At 36.9% G+C, this 24,239-nt stretch overlaps 1 protein-coding gene across 5 annotated transcripts in view; it reads right to left on the bottom strand.

The window, feature by feature from the left end:
- Window positions 1-24,239, bottom strand: part of RBPJ (recombination signal binding protein for immunoglobulin kappa J region) — a 147,994-nt gene that overhangs the window by 26,268 nt on the left and 97,487 nt on the right. For 4 of the 5 annotated variants that reach the window (XM_056490924.1, XM_056490925.1, XM_056490921.1 and 1 more), the window contains one exon: window positions 8-46. In XM_056490924.1, coding sequence (XP_056346899.1) covers window positions 8-46 — 39 coding nt within the window. Of the gene's footprint in view, window positions 1-7; window positions 47-22,993; window positions 23,152-24,239 lie in introns of those variants that run through there. The other variant, XM_056490923.1, reaches the window with a different exon arrangement.

Raw genomic sequence — 24,239 nt, forward strand, 5'->3', positions numbered from 1 at the left:
TGCTTACCTTGTGAGCCGTTTCGGTTGAGGTCGCTCTCCGAATTTCCTGAAAAAAACGAAGCAGTTGCTAATTTAAAACAAAAGTGTTTAGTCATAATTTTACAGTAAGATAGTACCCTGATTTCACAAATTTTGAAATTGTATTAGAATTTTATGTATTTTCTTTGTATTTTCCTAGATAAGATCAGTACCAAAGTATTAACTGCCTCCTTGCAACAGCTTTTCCCATAACAGCAGAGGTTTTTTTAAAATTGAACTCTAGGTAACTTTCTTTCTTGAAATCACATTTGATCTCAGCATCACTTCTGAAAGTTCAGACATCACAAGAATATAAAGAAGCAGAAGATCTTTGCCATAGAACTGACCAGCAGTGTAAACATACAGAAATTAACAGACATAGCAGTATTGACAAATCAGTGAATGCTTTCCACCAGGACAATTTCTCAAAAATCTGTTTTTTCTTCATGACTTCTTACAAAAAGGATGACAACATTCTCATACATGCCAGTACAAAATTACGGGAAAAATCTCTCCTATGGAATGCAGCCAAGCTTGATCCATAAATAGCCTGCAATACACTCAACGTTTCTTTTTGCCATAAAGTGTTTTGAGACAGCTGTACTTCTTTCAGTGCTTCAATACTGTTCTTGAGAGAAAGAATACTCTCTACAGTAGGCTAAGACTTTCCACAAAAGTTTTTATTTACATAAGATACCAAATTAGCACATGGCGGATACATTTTCGTTACCAAAAACATCTTCAGATTAAACCAAAATGGTAAGATGAAAGATCTGAAAAAAGGAAGGCTGCACCCAGTAATGTACATCTGCTAATCCTGGTGAGGAAGTGTAACCACTAAGCTAAAATGATGACAAAGAAAGGGGAAAAAACCCCTAAGAAACCCACAACACAAAAACAAAACACAACAAAAAGACAGGCTTAGCTTAACACCTTTTTGCCTAAAAATAGAGATACAAGAGACTGTGCTTTTGCTGCCAGTGTTCATAAATATCTCTATGACTTGCCAAGTTCATTTTATAGGTGGGCATAGCTTTCCCTTTATGCTTCCTGGATAGGGAAAAGAACCCTTTCCTACTATTGTCCTACAGAGTGTTGGAGGCTCCCTAGGACAAGATCCTAGCACTGGATCATTAAGTGATGTGACAAGAAATTCCCCTGTTTGTACCATGGATCTGCCCTGGACTCTACAGCAACTGGTGGTAGAATGATTTCATACATTCCAATTTAATTTCGGTAATCCTAGAAATGTACAAATATGCAATTATGATAATTTATAAAGTTGAGCAAAACAGCATTCCTCCTGACAGGGCAGTGACAACATTCAGCCAATTTTAAAGTTATTTTTCAAGACTCGAGAAATAAGTCTTCTAAAATACTGGCAGTCCACATAGAGGAACTGAATAAATGACACGAAGCCAAATGTTCTTTTCAGCTTAAACAATGAAGCAAAAATTTGTTTTTCCAACTAGGCAAATTCCCTTCATGTTTTACTTTGTTAGTATACAGTTCATTTCTCTGGCTTTATTTTAATTTCAAATAAAACAATGAAATCAGAATCCTTCCTGCGAGATTTGTTTTTATATATTTTAAATTTTGAGGTCTACTGGATACAAACTTAATTTCTATTTTTCTGTGTGGTATGCATCAGCGCACTGACATATCTGTAATGCAGAAAAGACAACTAGAAAACCCAAACAGCTCTGCAGTTTGCCTAGCTACCTCCTGAGCACACCCTGTGCCTTTAATTGTCCCTGGATAACAGTGAGTAGGTGTGTATCCCAACTCCCCCACACTATCTGTGTAGTTGCTGCTCTTCCCTGACGACCCAGATCATCCTATTTGACAGAGGGTCTGTAACTCTCTGACTAGACAACAGATTACCTTCAAGCAATACTCTACAACAACATCCCTATAGATTAGCTCCCTGCTTTTGAGCAGAACTATTATCTTTCTTTCAATCCCTCTGCACATTTCAATTCACCACCAAAAGAAAAAAAGAGGGGGTGCTTATCTTGGAGCAAAGCAGGGATGACGCACACAACACTTACTACTTATATTGTGGCCAACAGATCCAATCCAAGGACCCTAGCACACCAGAAACCGCAGTATCACAAAAAAATCCCTTACAGACAAAACCTCACACTGCCCTACGGAAACACACAACCTTGCAGAACTCTTGAGTGCAGCAGATACCCCTTGCACATACACATAATTACTAAGAAGATTTTTATTAAGGAGAAATCTACACTACACAGTTGCAATTTCTGAAAGAAATAAATTCCATCTTTTCCTTTAGTCAAATCCTGAACATACAGCACAGGAGAAAAGTACCCAAATCCCCATTCTTCAAAACCAGAGCTAAAGCACTGAGTCATTCCAGAGATGTACAGGAAATTCTGACCTGATGCTCAGTGCAGTACCTCTCTAACTTATGTACTAGCTTTCCCCAGCCTCCCCCACACAAAATGAAGTTATTTATGTCACTGTAATCAACTTGTGAACACAAATAAATGCTACCCTCAGCAACACAAACCTTTTGAAGGGATAATGTACATCGGGTAAACATTTTCTTTTTCTTTCAATATACATTAGAGAGAGGTAGAATAGGAGGAAATTGCATATTGATATTTAAGCCCCATTTTAACTGTTTCTAAATTAAATTCAGCTACTTTTCCTCAATAATGTTGCCTTGACAGCTGACTGATAGTTATGTACCACAGCTAAGGTGTCAACGAACAGCCTTTTCCTGCAATGTTAAAAAATCATTTCAAATATCTCATAAATATTCACCTCCCTAGCTCAACAACAATAGTTAAGGAAACTAGAATTCAAAAATTATTAAGAATTAAATAGGAAACAAACATCACCATGTCATGGCATTATTCTGTCACACCCTCACAATTCTGAAAACTTACAACAGTGGAAAAAAGTTATCTCAGAGTAATAAAAGTTAGCATGAAGTCAGTATGAATAATCAATAGTTTTTGTATGCAACTGGCTAAAACTCCAGCCTTCAGTGAGAGCATGAGAGAAAAGTGACAAACAGATGCAAAGACCTAAGAGACTGATAGAAGACATGCAAAATGTGGAAAGAAGATAGTTATTCTCTCCTGCCTCACAAACACAGGAATTGGGAAATACATCTCATACCAAAAATTTAATTTTAGAATATTTTTTCCTTGCTCTACAAACACAAAACTAAGTTGTGAAACATATTGCTAGAGAATATGGAGGCTGAAAGCAGAAGTGGACTCAAAAGATGAAACAGAAGCCTGATATATATATATAACTCAGATCCTATTAAGTATAATGACCTATCTTTTACAACCTTGTTCTCAGGAAAACAAACTATGTTCTACTAGCAGCAAAGAAAATAGTATGAGTTAAAAAAACCCAAACCCAGTTTGCATTTACCCTGTCTTCTATATTCTTTCCTTACTCATCCACTACTGATGACTAGCAGGCATGGACCAGTATATATACTCCTATGAACCAGATATCTTCCAAAGCAGCAACTGCATTCAGGATGCCAGATTTTCAGTCAGACTACAAAATTCAAATATACAAATAAGACAAAATTTTTTTAGAAGTATCACATGTATTTTATTTAATGGTTCATCTGGTTTACTTTTTCCATATGCAAACTGATGTAGAGATGTGTACTGACAATATAACCTGAAGGACAGAAATTATCAGCAACTACTACACAGAAAAAAAGACTAAGATTATTTTAAAGTTATCTGATGTTAAGACATGAAAATGCAAGAAACACATATCTATGCTTTTGTACTACATGACATCCACTGCACAAGCTGTGATAGTTGTTATTCCAAACTTTTATATTTGTCTGGCATGGTGAAAAATGAGCCAGCTCAGACATCACAAGGTTACCTGTCAGATATGACAGAGACTGCAACACTTTTCTTGTGTAGGTTTTCACTGGATTTCCCTGTTCTGGAATTTCTTTATGTATTCACTATTTCTATTTCTCCTTTCCTTCATCTTGAAAATATGCAGAATGATGAATAACAAAAATAAACAGGAGAGGAAACGAAAAATGTATCATAGTTCTATTCTTGCAGTGGTTATTAGAAAAATATATGTAATTTGAAGTCCTAATTACAGGTAATGTATATTATATCTGAATGCTAACCAAGTTCCTTCAATTACCTGGGTTTTTAAAATTTACTATCCAAGACTAAGTGCTCTTTCAGGTGTCCTATATTGGGATTCTAGACAAACACTCAAGTTGCTCCTTCATTCACACCAGTCCAAGCTGTATTCTGTTAGTATATCCTAACACGCTGTACTGGAAACATGAGTGAGAGCATTAGTCATACCATAATCACTTGCTATTGGAGCAAGTTATACTTGTCCTAATAATTCTTTTCCGAGTCCTGTTTTTTTTTTTCCAACCACCAGTTAGCATTCTATTATTTCCTGTGTTTTGTCTTCTAATGTTTTGCATAAATCAATTTCACTTCCACACTTCGCATCATAGGCATAACTATTTCTTTAACATCATATCCCATATAATTCTTTTCAAGTCCATACTTATCATTAAGCAAGTCCCAGTTTGCTATTTAAAATTCTTTTCCCCATTCACAGAAATGTAAGGAAACATATTCTTTCTCCTTTTACTTCTTCACTGCCCTTCAAGTAAGTATAGAAGTTAACAAGTGAACTACCACTAATCTTATCAGTACAGCAGACAGTTTTACTCAAACTTTTAATATTCTCAGGTTAGGTAAACACATGGCACAATACACAGTATAAGTTTCAAATGTTTTCAGACAATAGAGTGTGAAATCCTATTTGGAATTCCAAGCTCAGATACAGTATGACTGTAATTTTCTATGGCTGAAGGAATATAAATTTTCACTGTTTTAGGCATCTATCAGTAGTTGTATGCCTTTACATGCCAAACTTTTTTTGTTACATAGTTCTTATTTTCTGGACATAAATGATTTGGCTCAGTTCTTTTATTCAATGGTTCTATGTGTCAAGTCGACTTTAGCTGGAAAAATAAATAAATGAAAATTAACCAAAACAGTTCTGCAATTTGCAAGAAAAAGTATTATGAAAAAAAATCTCTATGAAGATCACATGCTATCCTATCTTCAACTCTGGCTGAAGATCTATGGTCACTGAACAGCTCTAGCATCCTCCTGCCTGGAATATGAACTTCAAATTTTTCCGGTACTGGTCTTCAGCCAAGAACATCATTTTAACAGTCCCTAAGAAAGACCATTCACGTTTATGTACTGAGCACAGGAGCCTTAAAAAAAAAATATTTCCACAGCATACAAATAGAGATAAACTTCAGCAATTAGGTATTGTATCTTTGCTTGGCCTATGGACTCACACAATTTTTGGCATACAGTCAGAATAACATGGATCTTTCTGTAAATGGTCTCCAGAGAAGCAAAATGCAAAAGGGAGTTGTCAAATTTGACTATGGCAGAAACAACAGCTGAGCAGAAAGCAATCAGGTTGGAGAGGCCAACATGGGGGAGCAGCAGAAACAGAGTGGACTAGAAATGGGAAGACATGAGTTGTAAACTAAGACTTGCTAAAATAAAAACATGGACCTGAGACCACTATGGGAAATGGAGCACCAGAAAAATGCGCAGCAATGCAAAATATTCAGATTTAACTCCAGAATATACAAAGTGTAGTAAAAATATACTATGGTTACTGCTTTCTGTGTCAATTTTTTGGCGACAGAAGTTTTCCTGCTGTCTTAAAAATTTCAACACTGAAAATAAAAGTAAATACTTTGCTTACCCTGAAGAATCCAAAAGCACAGCATCCAAAACCAGGCTGCCCAGAAAGGTGGTAGATGCCCCATCCTTGGCAACATCCATTGGACAGGGTTCTGAGCAACCTGATCTGACTGAAGACATCCCTGCCCATTGCAGGGTATTTGGACTCCATGACCTTTAGAGGTTCCTTTCAAAACAAATATCCATGTGTTAAGATCTCTATTTCCTTTCTGCCTTACACAATTAAAGAGATCATGTGGTGCTTTGCTGCCCATGGGGTAATTAAACCATCCAGGTGCATAACTCCCCCTCACTCTCAGATGGGTGAAGAGAAAAACATGAATAAAGGGTAAGAAAACTTGTATGCTGAGATAATGTAACTGTTTAACATAAAAAGCAGAAGTGGAAGTAGAGAAAAACAAAGTGAAACGGGCCACTCACCACCACTACCCACGATCGATACCAAGCCACTTCCTAAGCAAAAGCTGGGTAGCCTCTCTAAATCCCACTCCCCTCCAGTTTATTGCTGAGCATGACATTATATGGCAAGGAATATCTCTTTAGTTTGAGTCACCTGCCTGGTTGTACCCCTCCCAGTATTTGTACTCTCCTCAGTCATTGTGGGGGGACAGACATCAGGCACAGCGAGAAAGACAGAAGGCCTTGATGTTGTACAAACACAGTTCAGAAAGAGCTAAAATATCAGTGTGTTATCAACACTGTTCTGGTCACAAAGAACACGGCACCATAACAGCTGCTATAAAGAAAATTAACTCTGTCCTAGCCAGACCCAGAACAATGAGAAAAGAAAAATGGATGCTTTCTCCATGGGAAACAATTACTAGATTCTAAAAAGGCACAGAGTGCCTGTTCATTGAAAAAGTTTCACCCCAAAACACCTGACTGACAGATCATTTCCAACTGGACCTACTCACCTGCTGGTGCTTTTGACTGATGTAGCAAAGCCTAACATTCCTGAACAACAAACTCAATTCTTTATTAGTCCTGTCATACCACAGTACATATCACAGTATTTGCTGCAGAACGTGCTAGAACTCTTTAATAAGCAACAAAAGATGACTATAATACCTCAATATGGATTTTGGAAAAAATCCCCAGACAAGTGTCACAAAGAAACTGGCCTGGAAGGAACTTACCTCACACTGCTCAGTTCAATGGTTTCAGTTCCATCCCAGAACACAAATGTCTCAACATTGTGATAAATAAGATAGGCCAATCATTAATTGAGAGTATTAAACACAGAAATTAAATGTGGAATAGAGTGATTAAGGAAAGTTTTTACTTCCTCAGAGGCGATCCAAGGGAAACAATGCTTGAAACAGGAGGAGTCTAATAAAAATCCTCCAGATTTTTATATAGTCTTTGGCAACATCTCAGACTACATTACGCAATTCAGAAAGAAAGAACTCAAGAAAATCCAATTTCTGCTCTCCAACGGTATGAAGTGACAATGAAGTTTGGTGAGAGGCTCAAGTCCCAACATTTCTAATGCCTGTCAAATAGCTGGTATCCCACAAACCATTACGTGTGGTAGGATTGGGGAAGAAGAAATACTGCCATTTCAACTGCTCTTTAAGCATATTTCAGCCAGGAGTGCAGTAAAAGAAACTCCTGTGCTTCACTTAACTCCAGTTCTAAAAACAGTGTCAACTGTCAGGTGCAACCTTTTCCTAGACCTCTTAAAATGCCATCTAACTTGTAAACGAACAAAAAGAGTTTGAGACTCAACAGTCAGAAAAAAAGCCTTTTAAAGAAAGAAATTAGAGAAGTAATTTACATGTATTTTTTTTTATCATTCTCCCTCAGCTTTAAAATAACTGCTATGTATTTGGAAAGCTAGAAAGTCTATCAAGTGTTTGTGCAGCTCTTAGCACCAGATAACCAGACCCTTGTGTAACAGGCTCTATTACTTTCTATCATGAGAAATGAAAATACTTCTCAAAAAATTAATTTCAAGTTACTCTGTGATCCATTACCACAAACTCACTATACTACAAGCTCACCAGTATGGGATCTCAAGGGCTTACTTGGCCTACTGAGGTTATCTAAGTAAAGTGAAATACTCAAGTTTCCATTCAAAGTTTGAGGATCAATAAAAAAGAATTCATTTTCAGTCACTAACAGAGACATCATCTGAGAAAAGCTGAAAGAGATAGATTTAAGTACTGTGCTGGGACTTTTTCTTTTCTCTATCCTCTGGCCATTTCCAGCTTCAATTTGCTTACCACAGACAAATTAGTGAAGAAATGAAGAAGCACTGAGGAAAGTTCATATTTATGGACTTTTAACATGCTTAAAATTACCAAAGCCAACATATGCAACAGTGCTCATGTACAGGGCACACTAATTAATTCTCAGGAGTGATCCCTTAATCTGGCATTTGCTAGAAACACTTCCTTCAAACTGAACAGCATACTACAACCTACATGGTAAGACTCCGCCACACCACATCAGACTTGTTTCGGTTTTGCAGATTTTTACATTTAGGATAACATGTTACATCTACTGCAAAAGCAGGTGTACATTTTAAAACACAGGCTATTCTGTTAATGTAGGTATGTATACTTTTCTGTGCACAGATTTCAGTGAAGACAAGATTTAAATACTGAAAATATTTCTGTGCATCCACATATACAACTGTAGTCTATTGCAAACATTTTAGAACACAACTCCCAAGGGAAATGATCACCTGTAGTAACTAGAAAACATTTTCCCATCTGGTGGTTTCACAGACCTGAAGAGAATTCCTATGTATTAAAAAAAATGGCCATTTATGATCCAGCATGAGCTGGCATATAAAGACCACCACATTTCATTTCATACAGTAGTTAGATAAACATCACTTTAAACATGTTTCCTGTTGGAGATAACTGCTGGATTTGATTTTTATAAGTGCATCCTGGTCCACACTGACACTGCTTATTTTAAAATTAATCTGAAAATAGCGCACTGTTATGATATGTCACTGCTAAAAATGCAGAGCTCAAAAAAGTGATGATCTACAGGTTTTACATACAATTAAAAAGTCAAAACACCTTTGTGTAAAGGACACAATTTCTAAGAGATTAATGCAAAAGAAATACAATTGTATACAAGAATTCAGTTAACATGGAAGTAAACACAAGCAATTATCTATGCTCAAACAGAACATTTCACATTGATCTTTTCCATAGATGAAGATACTGAATAATGGCTAAAACAAAGCTTTCAGAAGGAAAATTTTATCTTGTCCAAAACAAAAATGGGTTCAATATACTCAAGTCTGATTATGGGAAACAGAAACAGTTGTATTACCAGTAACATCTAGCACTGAACAACTTCCACATTGGAAACACAAACTAAAGAACTAAAATAAACAAGCTAATATTGTCAAAAGAAAGAACAGATGATGAAGTAATTCTTACCCACTCTATACTCCACAGCCTACAATTCCACACAACCTTCATTCTTCACAAAATTCTGAGCAGATCAGCACTTCTCAGGCAACTCCCCGTCCATGTCCCACAGGTTTTTGGTGTTTTGCCCTCCACTGATTTTTGTAGGTTATAGTAACTTAATGCCATACAATCTAATGTGACCCAGCATACCCTATGCTCCTATCTGCATAGCATCATAGAGTAAGGAGTCTTTAAATCCTCATACTAATACTAAATACTCTGTTGTCTTGTTCTTCTATAATAACACACAGCTGAGGTACAGAAACTGGTGAAGAAATGGCACCTATCTTCCCCTGTTGCTCTCTCCAGACACAACTGTTTCCACAAGCATGATCCTCCTGAGGCTGATGAAGTCAACAAATTGACTGACAGCTTCCAGCTCACCCATCACAGGCTGCTCATCCTTCAGGATCAACACATGCACTAACACAGTCACATGTAGTCATCAATTCACTCTCACTTTTGTCTGCCAGCAGCACATCAGCCCTGACTTTCATCAGGGTGTCTACTGTAACTAATATACTGTAACAAATATTGCTGTAAGGACTTTGTCCTGAAGGTTAGATTTGAATTAAAAGCTAACCTATTTTAAAAAATAAATACAGTTTTCATATTCACATACAAAGAACCAATCTCAGCCAACTTGCTTTGAAATACTATTCACACAATGTACTCTCTTTCTCATCCATCCTACAAAAGGAGATAAAATTAATTAAAACCACACCAATCAAGAATGTCTAATGGACATAAACAATGGATTTCTACTACTCCTAAAGTCCCTTTCTCCTCTGTAAAGAGTGAATGATGGGTGGTCCAACTGCACTGTGACTCTTTGGAAGCAGGGGGCACAGGCAGCCCCTGAAACTACAAAACCAGAAACTTTTTGATCAATACACAAAACATTCCCCCTCTTCAACAAAAACAATTAAAAAAAAGACCCACCTGCTCCAGGGTGAATGCCACCAACCATTCACTATCACATCTTTGTACTGCATGATTCTGTACTGCCCTGACTATACTTAAAGAATTTAAGTTCTCCAACACAGGGAGCATGTTATGCGTTTGGAACAAGTCTCCCACTCTACAGCACCGTACACACTTTTGGCACTATATCAAATAATACTGACAAAAATACAATAAAAAGAGCTCTGCTTCACTTAGTCACGCCCTCTCACTGCAAGTCACTGGTTCAATTAGAAACTCCCTCTCCCTTTTCTGACCTGCTTTCATCCTCCCACACTCCTTTCATTATTGTCCTCTCTTTTCCAAGCCCCATAAAATCACAGAACCACAGCTGCAAATTAAATAAAGCTTGAACTGTATCAGTAAGCAGGTTCACTTCTAAACAACTTATAGAAAGTAAACAAATTTATTTTTTATAGCAGCCTACCTAGACTTGGAAAAAAACTCCATATAATCACTATACTTGTACATGACTCTAAAAGTCAAAGGTCTTGTCCAAACAGGACATAATTTTAATCAAGACAGCATTCACACAACTCTGCCACTAAGAGAGGCAAGGAAGTCAGTAATGATAGTTTGTTTAACGAGGAAATGCCTAAACACACACCCGGAGATGTGTTTTCCCTGCTTTTACTTTCACCTGTAGGTATCTGCAGCTAGGAGCCAGTAATCCAAAGATCTCAGGCACACTGAAGAACTTAGATACTTTATCCTTTTTAAGGATAAAGCCATTAAAATGTTGGAGTGGTATAGAATGCAAGAAACATAGTAAAATATTACCTGTTTTATTATGATTCCTTTATATTCACATGCTATTATTTCTTTTTTATTAATTGCCTAACAACATTGGCTTAAATGTTCAGTGGAAACTGCAGACTTGGACACATGTACCTTAGCAACTGAACATGTTATTAGCTTGAAAATCAGCATGCCAAAAGAATCCCAGTCCCTAAAACACAGTATAATTTGGCTCAGCTATTGTAACTAGGCACATAGGGAATGTGCTCACTGGTTTAATCTTTATCCATTCAAAAGAGATTGGATATCTGGAAAAACCTGCACATAGTTCACAAAACTGACTCTTAAAGTAATGGTGACACACATAAAAAGAGTCTGGAGCATGATTCTATACAAAACATCCCACAGTCACAGCTTTCATTGACAATGACTTTGCTCAGCCTCTGACTATTAGAGCTCTTCTTGTCCATCTGACGCAGCAAATTTTCCTCAGGATGTCACCTTGCATATCACCTTTGAATACATAATTCACAAGTAAACTTGACTTTTATTTCCTAAGAAACTGATTGTATATCCCCTATTAAACCATAATTTAAGTATCAGCAACTCATTAAAAATCAAGCAGTTACCTTTTTAAAAAATTAAATTTCTAAATTTGGCAAGAAAGAGCTATGGAGTACTTTTTAGAATTACTATTGGCTGCAAATAAGATTTAGTCTGAAGAAATTGTTTTTAGAAGTATGAGGGAAAAACCACTAAATGTACTGATTATTATCTCTGTTGCCCAATTACTTTAAAAAAGTCCTTTTTCAACTGCTTTCTTGACAATATAGGAATCCAGCACTACAGTACAGTACCTAAGGATTTGTTCAATCTTCACTTCAGTGACTGAAGGTCTGCAGTGTTCAAAGAATAGCTTCTCCTCTGTAAATACTATTTCCATCCTTAACTGGAAGATAAGCAATGATACTCAGTGAATAAACAGAAGGACAAGAAGTTAAGGTTCATGGTTTTCTTTGAACCACCACCATTCACTGTAATACCAAAAATATATAACAGAAGTGAATGATTTTATAAGGAAGTGGTAAAGAACCATACTGAATTTGCAAAGGCAGAAGATTCTCAAAAAGCCAGACTAACCTCACTAACCATAAAGGCAAATAGGTATTTCTTTGGAACGCCTCTTAAAGAGATAACAGGTTGTTGATGGGGACAGTCCTTGGTCAGCTTCAAAATCTCTAACCACCGCTCTAATAAAGTAATAGGATAATCACTCTTCCATGTCCTTTTCCCTACCCTATACCCCCATAAACAAAGAAGCTTTATTGCTACAGCAACTGCTTCCTATGAGCAGAAAAACAAGGAGAATGGCCTAATCTGTCTCTAAGGGGCTTACTGTCACTGTTCCAAGCTCCTCAACTCGCTCCTTGTGCACCACCTGCAGTGCTCAGACCTTCAAAAGGAGCTAACTCAGTCCATCAATCTGGCATACCATCAATACATGGGGAAGCAGGAGACAGGGAAACCACTCATATTGATTGCAGAAAGCTGTTTGGTCACCTCAGCAAACTCAACTTCAACAGAAGCCAAAAAAGATTACAGGAGCAGCTAAGCAAGCCTGTAACTCTCAAGGGAAAGAACTATAATTCAAGAAAACACACAAAGGAATTCAGTACAGAAAATGACTTGCAAAATGCAAGCCTTAAGCAAAATTAAAAATCTTACCAAGAGACTAACATCCTTAGTCAAAGTTTAGCTTAGGATACCTATAAGACTCTCATCCCAAGTGCAGTCAGAACTTAATACAAAGTGACAGCTAAGTAAACTGACATCTCTAAGGTTTAAGCAGACCAACTCTGACAAGTCTTGCTGTGACAGTTTAAGTCACCACTGTCTCAAATGCCTTTCCCACCTCTCTGCTAGGTCAGGGCAAACAAACTTGCCTGTATCACAGCTGCTCCAGTTCACAGTTGGACTGTGGGCTTCAGAGGCAGCTGAGCTGACTTGTCACTGCCAAACAGGTCCTGCCTGCCAGCTACCCCCAGCTGCATTGACCTACCCTCAAACACCAAATTCCAGCACTTGTCAGACCCTTCTACAGATAAATTCAAATCAGTAACCCAGGAAAAAAAACAACACCTTTTTAGGGAAGTCAGAGATAAGGGGAAGGGGCTTCATTGATTCAGTCAAAGACTCAGTGAATGCCAGCATCACCCCATTGCAATCACCAGGCACATTCAGGAAGATGTGACCACCTGCTTCAGTAGAAGGGCAGTTTGAAATGTGGTGCACCCCTACCTTCAGTTTAGACCCACTTAATATTATTGTAAGTAATGTTAATAAAAATAACAATAATAGCAAAAAGCCAACAAAACTCAGTTCATACATTTCCCTTAACTGTTTTAGGAACTGTAAGCTCTGACAGCAGTGCCTAGCTCTCCAAAGCAAGTTTCAAGATACTTATTTAAATATCTTTACTGTAATTTCACACTTCTACAAAACACCTCTAAGAAATGGGGACAATTCCCTATCATCTCCCTCCTATGACAACTCAGTCACTTTCAGTCAACTTTTTTTATACAATATATATATATATTTTTAAACACAGTCTTATTACAGTATGTACCTTCTCTTTTCATTCCCTTTCTTCCTCCAACTTCTATACTGTGAGCCTTCAAAATCCAATATGGAAGCAGCTCCTTATATTCAATAAAAGTATATTGTTAGAGTTCTATAAGCTTATTGCCCTGAACTACGTCTCACCCACTGATCCTAGAGCTGTAAAACCATTCAAAAATTGTATCAGTATGCAAGCAGAGAATAGGTTATCAGCACCTAAGCAGGTTGCCATGCAAACAGTAATTTCCAAATTGGTAAATAAAATTTATCTCCTCAGTAGATTAAAATGATGACACAAAACCTGTGCATACATATACCTTTCAACAAAGCTGTATTTGGCACCAACCTGTGCAACAAAATTATAGGGTTTCCTAGATATCAGATGTTTTCTTGCATCACCCAGGAATTACGTGGTTACACTAACATTAACTGGGTGCAGTTGCAAAATGAGCTGTCAGTATCCTAGAATTAATCAATCTCAAGTGTATTGTTTCGTAATTAAGCTTATGAATACATCATCCCATGAATATAAAAACAGCAGCAATAAACACATCCCAGAAAAGAATGAGAATTAGAAGGCTCTTTTTCAACTTTCTAGGACAACTAAATCAGTTGGAGACCATTCTCTACTGTTAGGCTTTTTCCCCTATGATTGTGCTGAAGGTCTCTAATTGGGAAGCATTTAATATAAACAAATTATTCTTAAACCTTTAAAGTCACATAACTTGCACAGACAGCAAAATTAGGTAATAGTCCATTTACAGTTTACAAACCCGTATGTTAAGAAAAACAGCTGTTTTAAAAGATCTGAAAGCTTTGGACTTCTTGTCACTGCTGTTGAATTAATTTAGAGATAAATTCTAAGTTTCTGAGATATTAAATTATACTGCAGATACAGCAGTATATATAATCAATAGAGCATTCCAACATAGGAAAGACAGAAATTCATATTCCCATTAAAAAAAAATACTTGACTTGAAGTAGAAAGACAAAAATAGGATAAGTACAACAAAAATTGTATTTCTATTAAAATGTTATAAGCTAGAAACTCCTTCTAATTATTGTTAGTTATAATTGTAAAACTAAAATATTTAGGAACAAATTGCTAGAGAAATATAATCTCCACAATGCCTACCATGAGGTATGGTAATACTTTTAACTACTGTTATGGTAACTGGGTCAATGATCCCTGTACAAGATAATTAAACAGACACTCCAATAATAAACTTTTACTCCTCCTTATCACAGTACATTTACAATAACCATATGAAAAGATTAGATTACATGGCTGGAATGTCAGCAAGCTAACACCTTATCATCCTTTTCTTCTGGTATTATAGTATTACAGTTCTCTTACATAGTCACACATGCTCCTATTGTGCCCTAACAGCTTTTATGTGGCATTTTTCATAACAAAAAAAAAAAAAAGTGAAGAGCACAAACGCAAAGCAGTTATTATTGTCCATTTTTTAAAATGGAAATTGTGTGAATCATACTTAATTCAAGGAGGCTTGCTTTTCAGGTTTGTCAAGTCTAAACTCCACACAGATGCAAATTACTGGTAAAACTTCTCCCTGCATCTTAATGAGGTACACTATAAACCATGAAGCCCATTTGAAAACAAGAATGTTTTTTTGAGACAAACTTTACTTAACAGAGGTATTCTAAGTATTTAAGGAACCAGTATTTAAAAAAAAAAAATTACCCAACAGCACTTAACTTTTGCATGATTTTGAACCTGTGACTGCTACAACACGAGTTTCCCAGAATAACGCCTGCGCTGGCACAATTTTTTGCAAGGATTTTGCAGCATGAAAAGCGTGCCTAAGCAGTGTTGCGAAGGCTCCCAACTGCTGAGCTCTGAACCCAACCTCTTTTCAAAACATTGTCTCATCCTTCCAAGTACATTCGGGCCAGAAGGAAATGTAAATTGTCAAAAGTGTCTTGAAGCACTAAGCAACCAAATCTGTCATTTCAGTTAGCAGCTACCAAGCCTGTCAAGAGCACCTTGATCAGCTAAAAATGATTACCAACACAGGACTACCACGTATGTAGTATGTGGAACATGCCAGTCTACAGAGAGTTGTCCTTCCTGAAACTTCTGCCCACTGCTGCCTCAAACAAGGAAGATTGAACTCTCCAAAACAGAAGAAAAAAGTCATAAATGGAATCATTAAAGTTCAACAATCAGATAGATAACCTGAACTATGGAATGAAAATATGCAGCCAGCCACTCAGCCAGGATAAATGAAGAAAAAAATCTCATCCAAAAGAAAATCAAGTGATAACCTATATCAGAAAGTGTCACTTAGAATATAACATTTTAGAGAAATGACATCTTTTCTTCAAGGCATTAATGCATTCTGGAAAATACGGCACACTCTGTATATAAAGTAGGCTTAGTACTATATTAGTACAATTAATAAATTGATTAGCCATCCTTGCAATAACTTAGAAGCCCATAAATCAGTTTTAACTAAGTTTAAAAAGAAGAAAAGAGCTTTTAAAGAAAATTAAGTTGCTGTGAGCTTTATGAAAACTGGAAGCTGGATAGACATTTCCAGTTTCATCAAAAAAGACAAAGCAGAATTTGGAAAATACTTCTTCACAGCTGAATACTTTGCATATGCCATTTGGCTATACAGTAAGCTTATGCCTTAGATCTAGTACCACTATACTTGACCCATTAGGGATGAAGGAGTTCATGATATTGTCCAGTAAACTCTCCTCACCATACAAGGCACAAGCGTACAGGATACAGAAGTTCTTTTAGTCCTATCATTTATAGAACAACTTAAGAGGTTAAAAACCCACAAACCTGTTACACGACAAGAGAACATACACAAAAGATGCAGTCTAAATAAACAAAGAAAATTCAGAATATAAGTTTTAAAATGTATAAATTATCTTATAGGACTGTTGGAAAGATTAAATACTGTGAAGACAGCATTCATACTGAATACAGTATGTTATCTATTTACTGCTCACCTAGGCATAAGAAATAGAGAAACCATTTACTCTATAGTCAGACTGCAAACAGAGAATGTCCTGAATTTCTAGGGACAGTAATACATTATGAAATGCAACTTAACTGCTGAGTTACACACAATTTCCTGCCTTAAGTGGATTTTTAAACAAAATAGCCCATGAGCTGCATACTGAATTTATTTTTAACTATAAACCTCTTGGAACAGGTATCAAAGCTGTTACATTTACTAGCCTGAAAAAAGTCTAATAAAACATTCTGGCGAGTTAAAGATAAACACCAGAAAAGTGTAGCACGGTGTAATTGTTTTTATTTCCCCAGTGGTTCACAGGTTGTTGTAATAATTTGGTGTGCCAAGTTAGCTACCATATTTGCTATGACAGTGTCTAGCTTTTTAGATAGTGGCACTGCCATGGGGTGGGGGAAGGACTGCTGGACTACTTGTATGACAAGAAAGGTAGTGGGAGAAGTGAAACGTGAGCGACAGGTTTGGAAGCCTGAGGTATTTTTCACTTCTGTTTTTTATTTTTACATACACACAGGAAACTCCCCTGGGGAGGAGAAATAACAACTTCCCTACAGCTAAATAAAAGAACATGTGTAAAACTGAGAAGCCACTCAATGTTTCCGTACCCCAATAAACAAAACCTTAAAGAATCAGATAAAAACCTTAATAGTGAGATAGCAAAATATACTTTTCCCCTCTCCACAATTTCTTCAATGTCTTTGCAGCAGTAGAAAAGTCAAGAGACAACTGACTCCACACACATATACATACATCGTTATCTATCTTCAGAGTGTTCATTCTGTTCCCCAGCCCCAGACCAGCATCCATCCATTCTTTTCTATTCCCTTTTGCTATTACAAAAGGAGGCAAAAATGAGGAAGAAGGATAGAGTTAAGAAAATCCACTGAGGTGTGCAAGGACTTCTGTTCCCACTGCTAGTGGATGCATGGGTTACTCAGGCCAAGGCTCCAGCAATCCATTTCTCCATTTCCAGCAGCAGGATTAATGGACAGCTGAAGAAGTGAAAGAACCATACAAGTCTAAATGGTACCTCCCCTGAACATTCTCCTGTCTGTGACTGTTTTCAGTTCAGTGCAAGGAAATCCCAAGGCAACTCCACATCATCAATATGATCAGCCTCAAAGAGCTGTCCCACACCTAAATTAAAATTTAGTTCTAACAGATCAGTAAATCCAGGTTCATATTGGAGTGACACTGGAAAAGCCTGCAAATCACACAGCTCAGCAGCCACAGATGCTCACCACTGACCAAAGTGCTGCAACAGAATGCCACTGCTGTCTGAAGCTGAAACCAGCTGTCAAGTGTGGCATGATAATACAAATGCTTCTTAATAAAATTAACCACAAACTTTAAGGGAAAGCATAACAAATCTCTACCAGTAATTTTTCGGGGGAAGGAAGGGCAGCAAAGGAGTGGTGCTGTGGAGTTTTCTGGATCAAGTGAGTTTTCTGTGTTTTTTTTAAAAAGAAAACGATTTTCCAGTTTTCCCCAAGAGACTGGCAACTACAAAGCACAATCCCCTTCAGGAAATAAATCTTCATTAACTGCACAAACAATGCCATGATAGGCATCCAATAGCTTTTCAACTATGATCCTTCTGCTTAGTTATAAGATCTTGTTGGCCATACCAGCACACCTTGGGACAAACCCCAGGTATACTCAACATTCAGCACACCATTCGTCCCAAAACACAAGGAGTATAGAGAGCTCCAGTTATCCTGCTGGTTTTATAATGAAAACCAGAGTCCACTCTTTAAGGTATACTAGAGACCTATTAAAAGGGCTCCCCGGACCTGCATGCCACCCAACAGATTGCAAGCAGCTTGAGTGACAGGTGAATACAGGTTACTTACAGGAAGGACACTGTGCCAAGACCTAGGGCACTTTGAACTTAGAGTCCTCAAGATGTTTCTAACAGCTACAATTAACTATAACACTGCAGAAAACAGACAGAACAAGCAATCAAAAGGACTGAGACAGCAAGTCAAAAGCAAGAGGACAATGCAATAAACAGCCTTGGGCAGAGAAAATGTAGTGGATTCCATTACTGATTATTTGGCAAAGGAGAAGCTGATAAATGACTCAACTCTTAGGAAAACTGCATGAAGCTACTTTTGGCTTCCAAGAAAGAAATTAAGAAAGCAGCTGAAAAAAAAGGAAGACGCCACAGACTGAAAGAGCAATGGTGATTTGGGACAATGCTCAAGTGTTTGCTTCCTGTTTCTCCAACTACGGATCAGTGCTGCAAGACAGATAGTTTGAAGATTCCTTTCACCAAAGGAAAAAACCTTTAACCAAAGGAGCAAGTACCCATTAGCCTCACTGGCTGGAACAATTATTTAATTCTGATATTCAAAGGATATGCCTGTTTGACTTTCTAAATTTTGTTCCAAAATGAAGTGGGGAAAACGTTTTAGACAAAGACCTACATGAGCTTTTAACCAGCAAAAGTACACTGAGACTCACTGTTGGAAGAAAAAATGCACCATTGTTACACATCTAATTCCAGAGTATCTGTATAGTAAGCTTTTAAATACATTTCTTTTTTGAAGCAAGAACAGACAAGATCAGGACATGTATCATTAATAAAGATACCTTCTACAACGAGAACAAGAAGTGTAAGAGAGAACTATCTCGACCAAACTGATAATTTTTAACCCATATTAAGACACCCTGGTATGATACCATTTCTCTAGGATTCTGATAAGATATTATGAAAAGCAAATCAAATGCTTGCATTCAAGCACTGACAGGCAAAAACAAAAGTTACAATATCGTGTAGAACACCACACATGCTCTTTTAACTCATCTTATGTTAGAAGAAACTGTGTGTATAGCAAATATAAATCCAAGCTCTATATTAAAGCTGTGTAACAATCTCTTTTAAGTGTATCTATATACACAGACACCCCGCCACTTTTTGGGCAATGCTTATTTACAGAATATAATCTGGTCTCAGCTTTACTCTGTTTGCTTTCATCACTTCAAAAACAATCCTTTCTCCCTGTTTTGCTGCTTTAGAAATACACCATGTTAGTAAGAACAAAGTGATCCACTTCTTCACAGCTTTCAATATACACCCTACAAAGCCACTAGCAACAGAATGCAGTCTGTATTCATTTAAAGTTCTATTTTATCCATTCTCTTTGGAGCAGCAAAAGGATAAAAAAATAGTAGTAGCTTCCCATACATGAAGAGGATTGAAACATTTCAAAATAAAGAAGGGTGGTAAAAGCAAAGAACAAAACTCTTCCAAAAAAAAAAAAAGTGATCCTTCACTATGTCTTCTTCCCCCTCCAAAATATATTTTTTGCTTTCACAACACCAGATTTTTCCCTGCCTTTATCAATATAACTTAGGATTTATAGTTCTCTCTCTGTATCAATGTTTAGTCTTCTGTTACATGAGATATCTCAGGTTCTTGAATACTTTAGATTTTATTTTCTCTCCAATCCTCATCAGCTCTTAAGGGGGAGACAAGTCGCATACAAATGCTTATTCGACATGCCCTCTCACTATCCAAGACACTGACAAAGTGAAGTTTCAAGTACCCAAAAGTAAGGAATAGGGTTTGGACTTGATTTAAAACATACAGTTGTTAGATTACCACACCAGCTGAGTAGCAACAGTGACTTCCTTGCTCTGTAGATAGTGGTTGTGGTGATGCTCTAAGTACACCGTACTTAGGGCTAGTAACAGTAAAGTTTAGAGGAAAAAGGGAACAACACTGTGGGGAAGTAGTCTGAAAGTACTGATCTGGACAAACGCAAGTGAACATGGATTGCTCAGGAACAAAGAGAATAGGGCTTACACAGAAGCTTCACAGAAAAAAAAAAAAAAAAAAACAGGGAAGGTACTCTGATGTACTACTCCATTAAAAATAATTAAAGAGGGGGGAAAAAAAGGAGATCCAGAAGCAAAACTAATTGAGAGCTGCTCACAAAATTCAGGAGAGAACACAACTGAAAACAACTAAGCAAAATACAACATCCTGTGTTATTTCAGTACACTTTATATGTAACAAGAAGCAGAATTGACCAGATATAAACTGGAATCCGAGGAAAGAAATATCACACAGTGGCTGTATATGTTTTTCAACTAATATCAAAACAAAAAATGAGAAAATATTAGCTAGGAATGCAATTTGTATGATGGCCGAAAAGTATTTTTCATCTTTAAAAATGTAATGTCATTACTGAAAAAGCTCTTCTACAATCAGGGCCACTAGTACACAAACACTGAACACAACAAAGAAAATACCAGAAGTGCCACCAGTAAAATCTGCTGAGTACTTCCAACAACGATATCCACAATTTGAATCCTAAGGACAGACAAAAACTTTCAGTAAATGAAGAAGTCTCTTATGTCTACAGATAAATTACTCATCACTGCCTGATACCTTCTGGCAAACATAGATCTGTTGCTTTTGGATTGTTTTTTTCCAGAGAACTAACTAGTCCAACTGAAAAAGATAAACTTTTAAATTTAACCTGATGCAATATTACTTTCATGACTATGCAAACTGACAAGTCTAACCAGTCTACTGCAAACTCTAAGTGCCATCCAGCATTATGGTAGGACATTAAGGCAGTAAGGTCAGTTCAGTTTTTCTAATTATTTACTAAGTATTTAACAATCAAAAAAAAATTAAGAATTTTTCCAGAAAAAACCATGGAACCCAGAAACACTGGAAAAACAACGGATATGCCCAGAGCTTTTCTTCTATATTTTATTTCCCTATGGAAATTCAGGCTACATTCAAGGAACACTCACATAAGTGAGTCTTGAGAGGTATCTTCAGGGTATCCTCTGAGGTCATCTTTTGTTTATTGCAGTCTCAAAAGCTACGAACAGATGCAGCTGGTCAAAAAGAATTAATACTACACTTACAGCACAAGGGATTCAGTAACAAGAGTTGCCCTATACTTTCTAGTAGTCTTGAACAATCACAAATTACTTTAAAGGCCTGGTTTACTTTTCCTTTGCTACCATATGAAGTATGATTTATCACATCAACAAGCTGATTGGGAGTAAAATCCAGTAAAAGTTTTTTTAAACATTGTTTCATAACGACTCCTTTGTTTTGCCTGCTAACTGTTGTGAAATACAGGTATTTTGCCCATTGCAAAGAAAAAAAATGCAGAAAGTTATGATATTTGTTTTGGCATAGTTCTCACATTTGTTGTAACACAGTTCTTGGTATTTTGAGAGTGCTGCTATCTAAACGTAAGCACTGGGAACACTAATCTTATTTACTGTATTATCAAAACTGAACATGAGCCTGGCCAACATCTATATTATTAATTAAAATAGATTATCAGAATAGGTTTTCATGCCTTTCCTGCTTCAGGTAACTCTTAGAGCAAAAAAACTGCTTTAGGTCTAGAGAACTGCCTGGTTTTTTCTCTCTACTTAACACATTCTTCTACCACTCTTAGAGGCAAACTAAGAGACATTACCTCCACAATGAACAGCAAAACAATTAACAGAGGAGGGCACTCTTGTAAATTTAGTACTTATACAAAGATCCCTTGAACTTTTATATCATGATCAGAATTCCATCTCTGTATCTGTGCTGACTAAAACAATTTGTCACAATATATACAAGCCTCTTTCAAAGAGGCAGCTTAATCCCAAATACTTATTTTGATTAACTGCTTTCTGTGACTTACTAGTGAGAAATTTGTAATGCACACATAAACAAATCATATGAAAAGCAACATCAACCATGCAACAGTACATGAAAAAAAATATCAAACCTGGAATGCAAAGGAAAATTTAAAAAACAAAAACCCCACACACAAACAGAAAAACACAAACAAAATCTCAACCAACTAACCAAAAACCAAACCAACCTCCCCAACAAACTACACTAAACCAACACCACCCCAGGACTCAATGCTGAAAAGTAACAGCAGAAGAAAATCATTTGGCCAGAAAAATACTTGGACAAAAAGACATGTCCAAAATAGTTTTGATATTCCCCAAAACTTCTGGAAGATATTACCTTATTGAGGATTTTATTAGTCGTCACTGTATCTCTACTACAAAACTAAGTATGAAAAGAAGCACATGCATGCAGAAAACAACAGTCTTTCACCAAAGCCTTTTCTTTACTGAATTCTGACACTCACCACTGAAACTAGAGGCAGATTTGGAAAGTAGTGAAATATTTTCAATTTTAAAATAAGTAACTATACAGAGTAGTTTCTCCCGCAGTATAAAGACATGGCAATAGCACACTGCAGCATCACTGCATTTTATTACATGGCACATTTATTACTGGTTGTGCCCTAACCATCGCATCTGTCTCAGTTATGTAAGAGCAGCATTTCTCTAGCGTCCACTTGAAAATCACTCACTATAACCAAAACACATTAATGATGAATAGTCACTCAAGTCTTCTTTACCATACCTTTTTGTTATGCAGATGAAAAACCTAAGGAAGTCTGATTTCTCCTGACCAGCTTTCACGGCTGCAGCTGGGAGAGACAACATGATGTCACCTGTCAAAACCCAGCAAACAGTTGATAACTACACCAAGCACAGGAACAGAGGCAGGAGACAGTAATTCTATTTCCACCTCTCCACAGACTCTGTTTGACCTTGGCAAGTCACTAGGGTTTTGTGCTTGTTTTTTCATGTTCAGGACATGAAGAGCTTTTACGCAGACGGCTGGAACAACAATAACTGAGTAAGACTAATTATTATTTATTCTGCCTGGCCTTAGAACTCTTCCACAATGGTATAAACTCAGAGAGTGGCACAAGCACCTTCAAAACTCTAGACCTTAATTTTGAAGCTCCCTTTATATAAGATCACCAGTGAAAGCAGTAACACCCCTTACCAAGACAACCTGCTCAGTAATCAATACCTGATAAAAGCTTAGTTTCACAAATTCTTCTGCTAAGCAAACAACTTTAACCTTATTTTCTACACTGGTAGCTCCTAATCCACAATTTGCAACTCGCAAACGCTGCCTACAAGATCCTTTGCCACTGCTCCCAGACAAAATTAAATTACAGAGCAAAAATAAGAGCTGCCAGGAAAAGGAAAGCAGGGTATTTTCTGAAGAGTATCTTTTATTCCATGTAGTTTCTACGGTTCAGCAAAAATTAGGGACCAGTATTCTGCACAATTCAATTCCCTCTTCCAGGCTTGGAAAATTCCGAGTTTCATGGCAGCCTGATCAAGTTTCATTTCGATACCAACTTTTCCTGGTAATCTCCCAAAACACCACACACTAAAAATATGCCACAAGTATGGCTTTGAAAAAAAAACAAAGTGCAGATGAAATGTCCTACAGACCAAGCAACGTTACCAAGAATAAAAGTAGAAAGACGCTTTTTCTGACACATTCAGAAAAATGTCTATATTTGTCTGTACTCAAAAAGGAAAAAATTTAGGTATTCATTCCTCTACCCAAACAACTATAAGAAACTAGATTAATAACCAAAACACTTACTGGGATCCATAGTAGTATATACCCTTTAATCTAACCTCTGAGTAGAAAAATTAAATTAAGAACCAGGTGTGATCTTACACAGAGCAATTAAAAATTGTTAGTTGCCAATACAGCTTGTTGCTTATTCAAGAAAGTGTTCTGGATTTTCAATGCACTGATGAAATACCACTGCATACAAGCTAGTCATGCAGTACAA

This window comes from Oenanthe melanoleuca, chromosome 4 (assembly GCF_029582105.1).
Source record: "Oenanthe melanoleuca isolate GR-GAL-2019-014 chromosome 4, OMel1.0, whole genome shotgun sequence".
Taxonomy (NCBI): Eukaryota; Metazoa; Chordata; class Aves; order Passeriformes; family Muscicapidae; genus Oenanthe; species Oenanthe melanoleuca.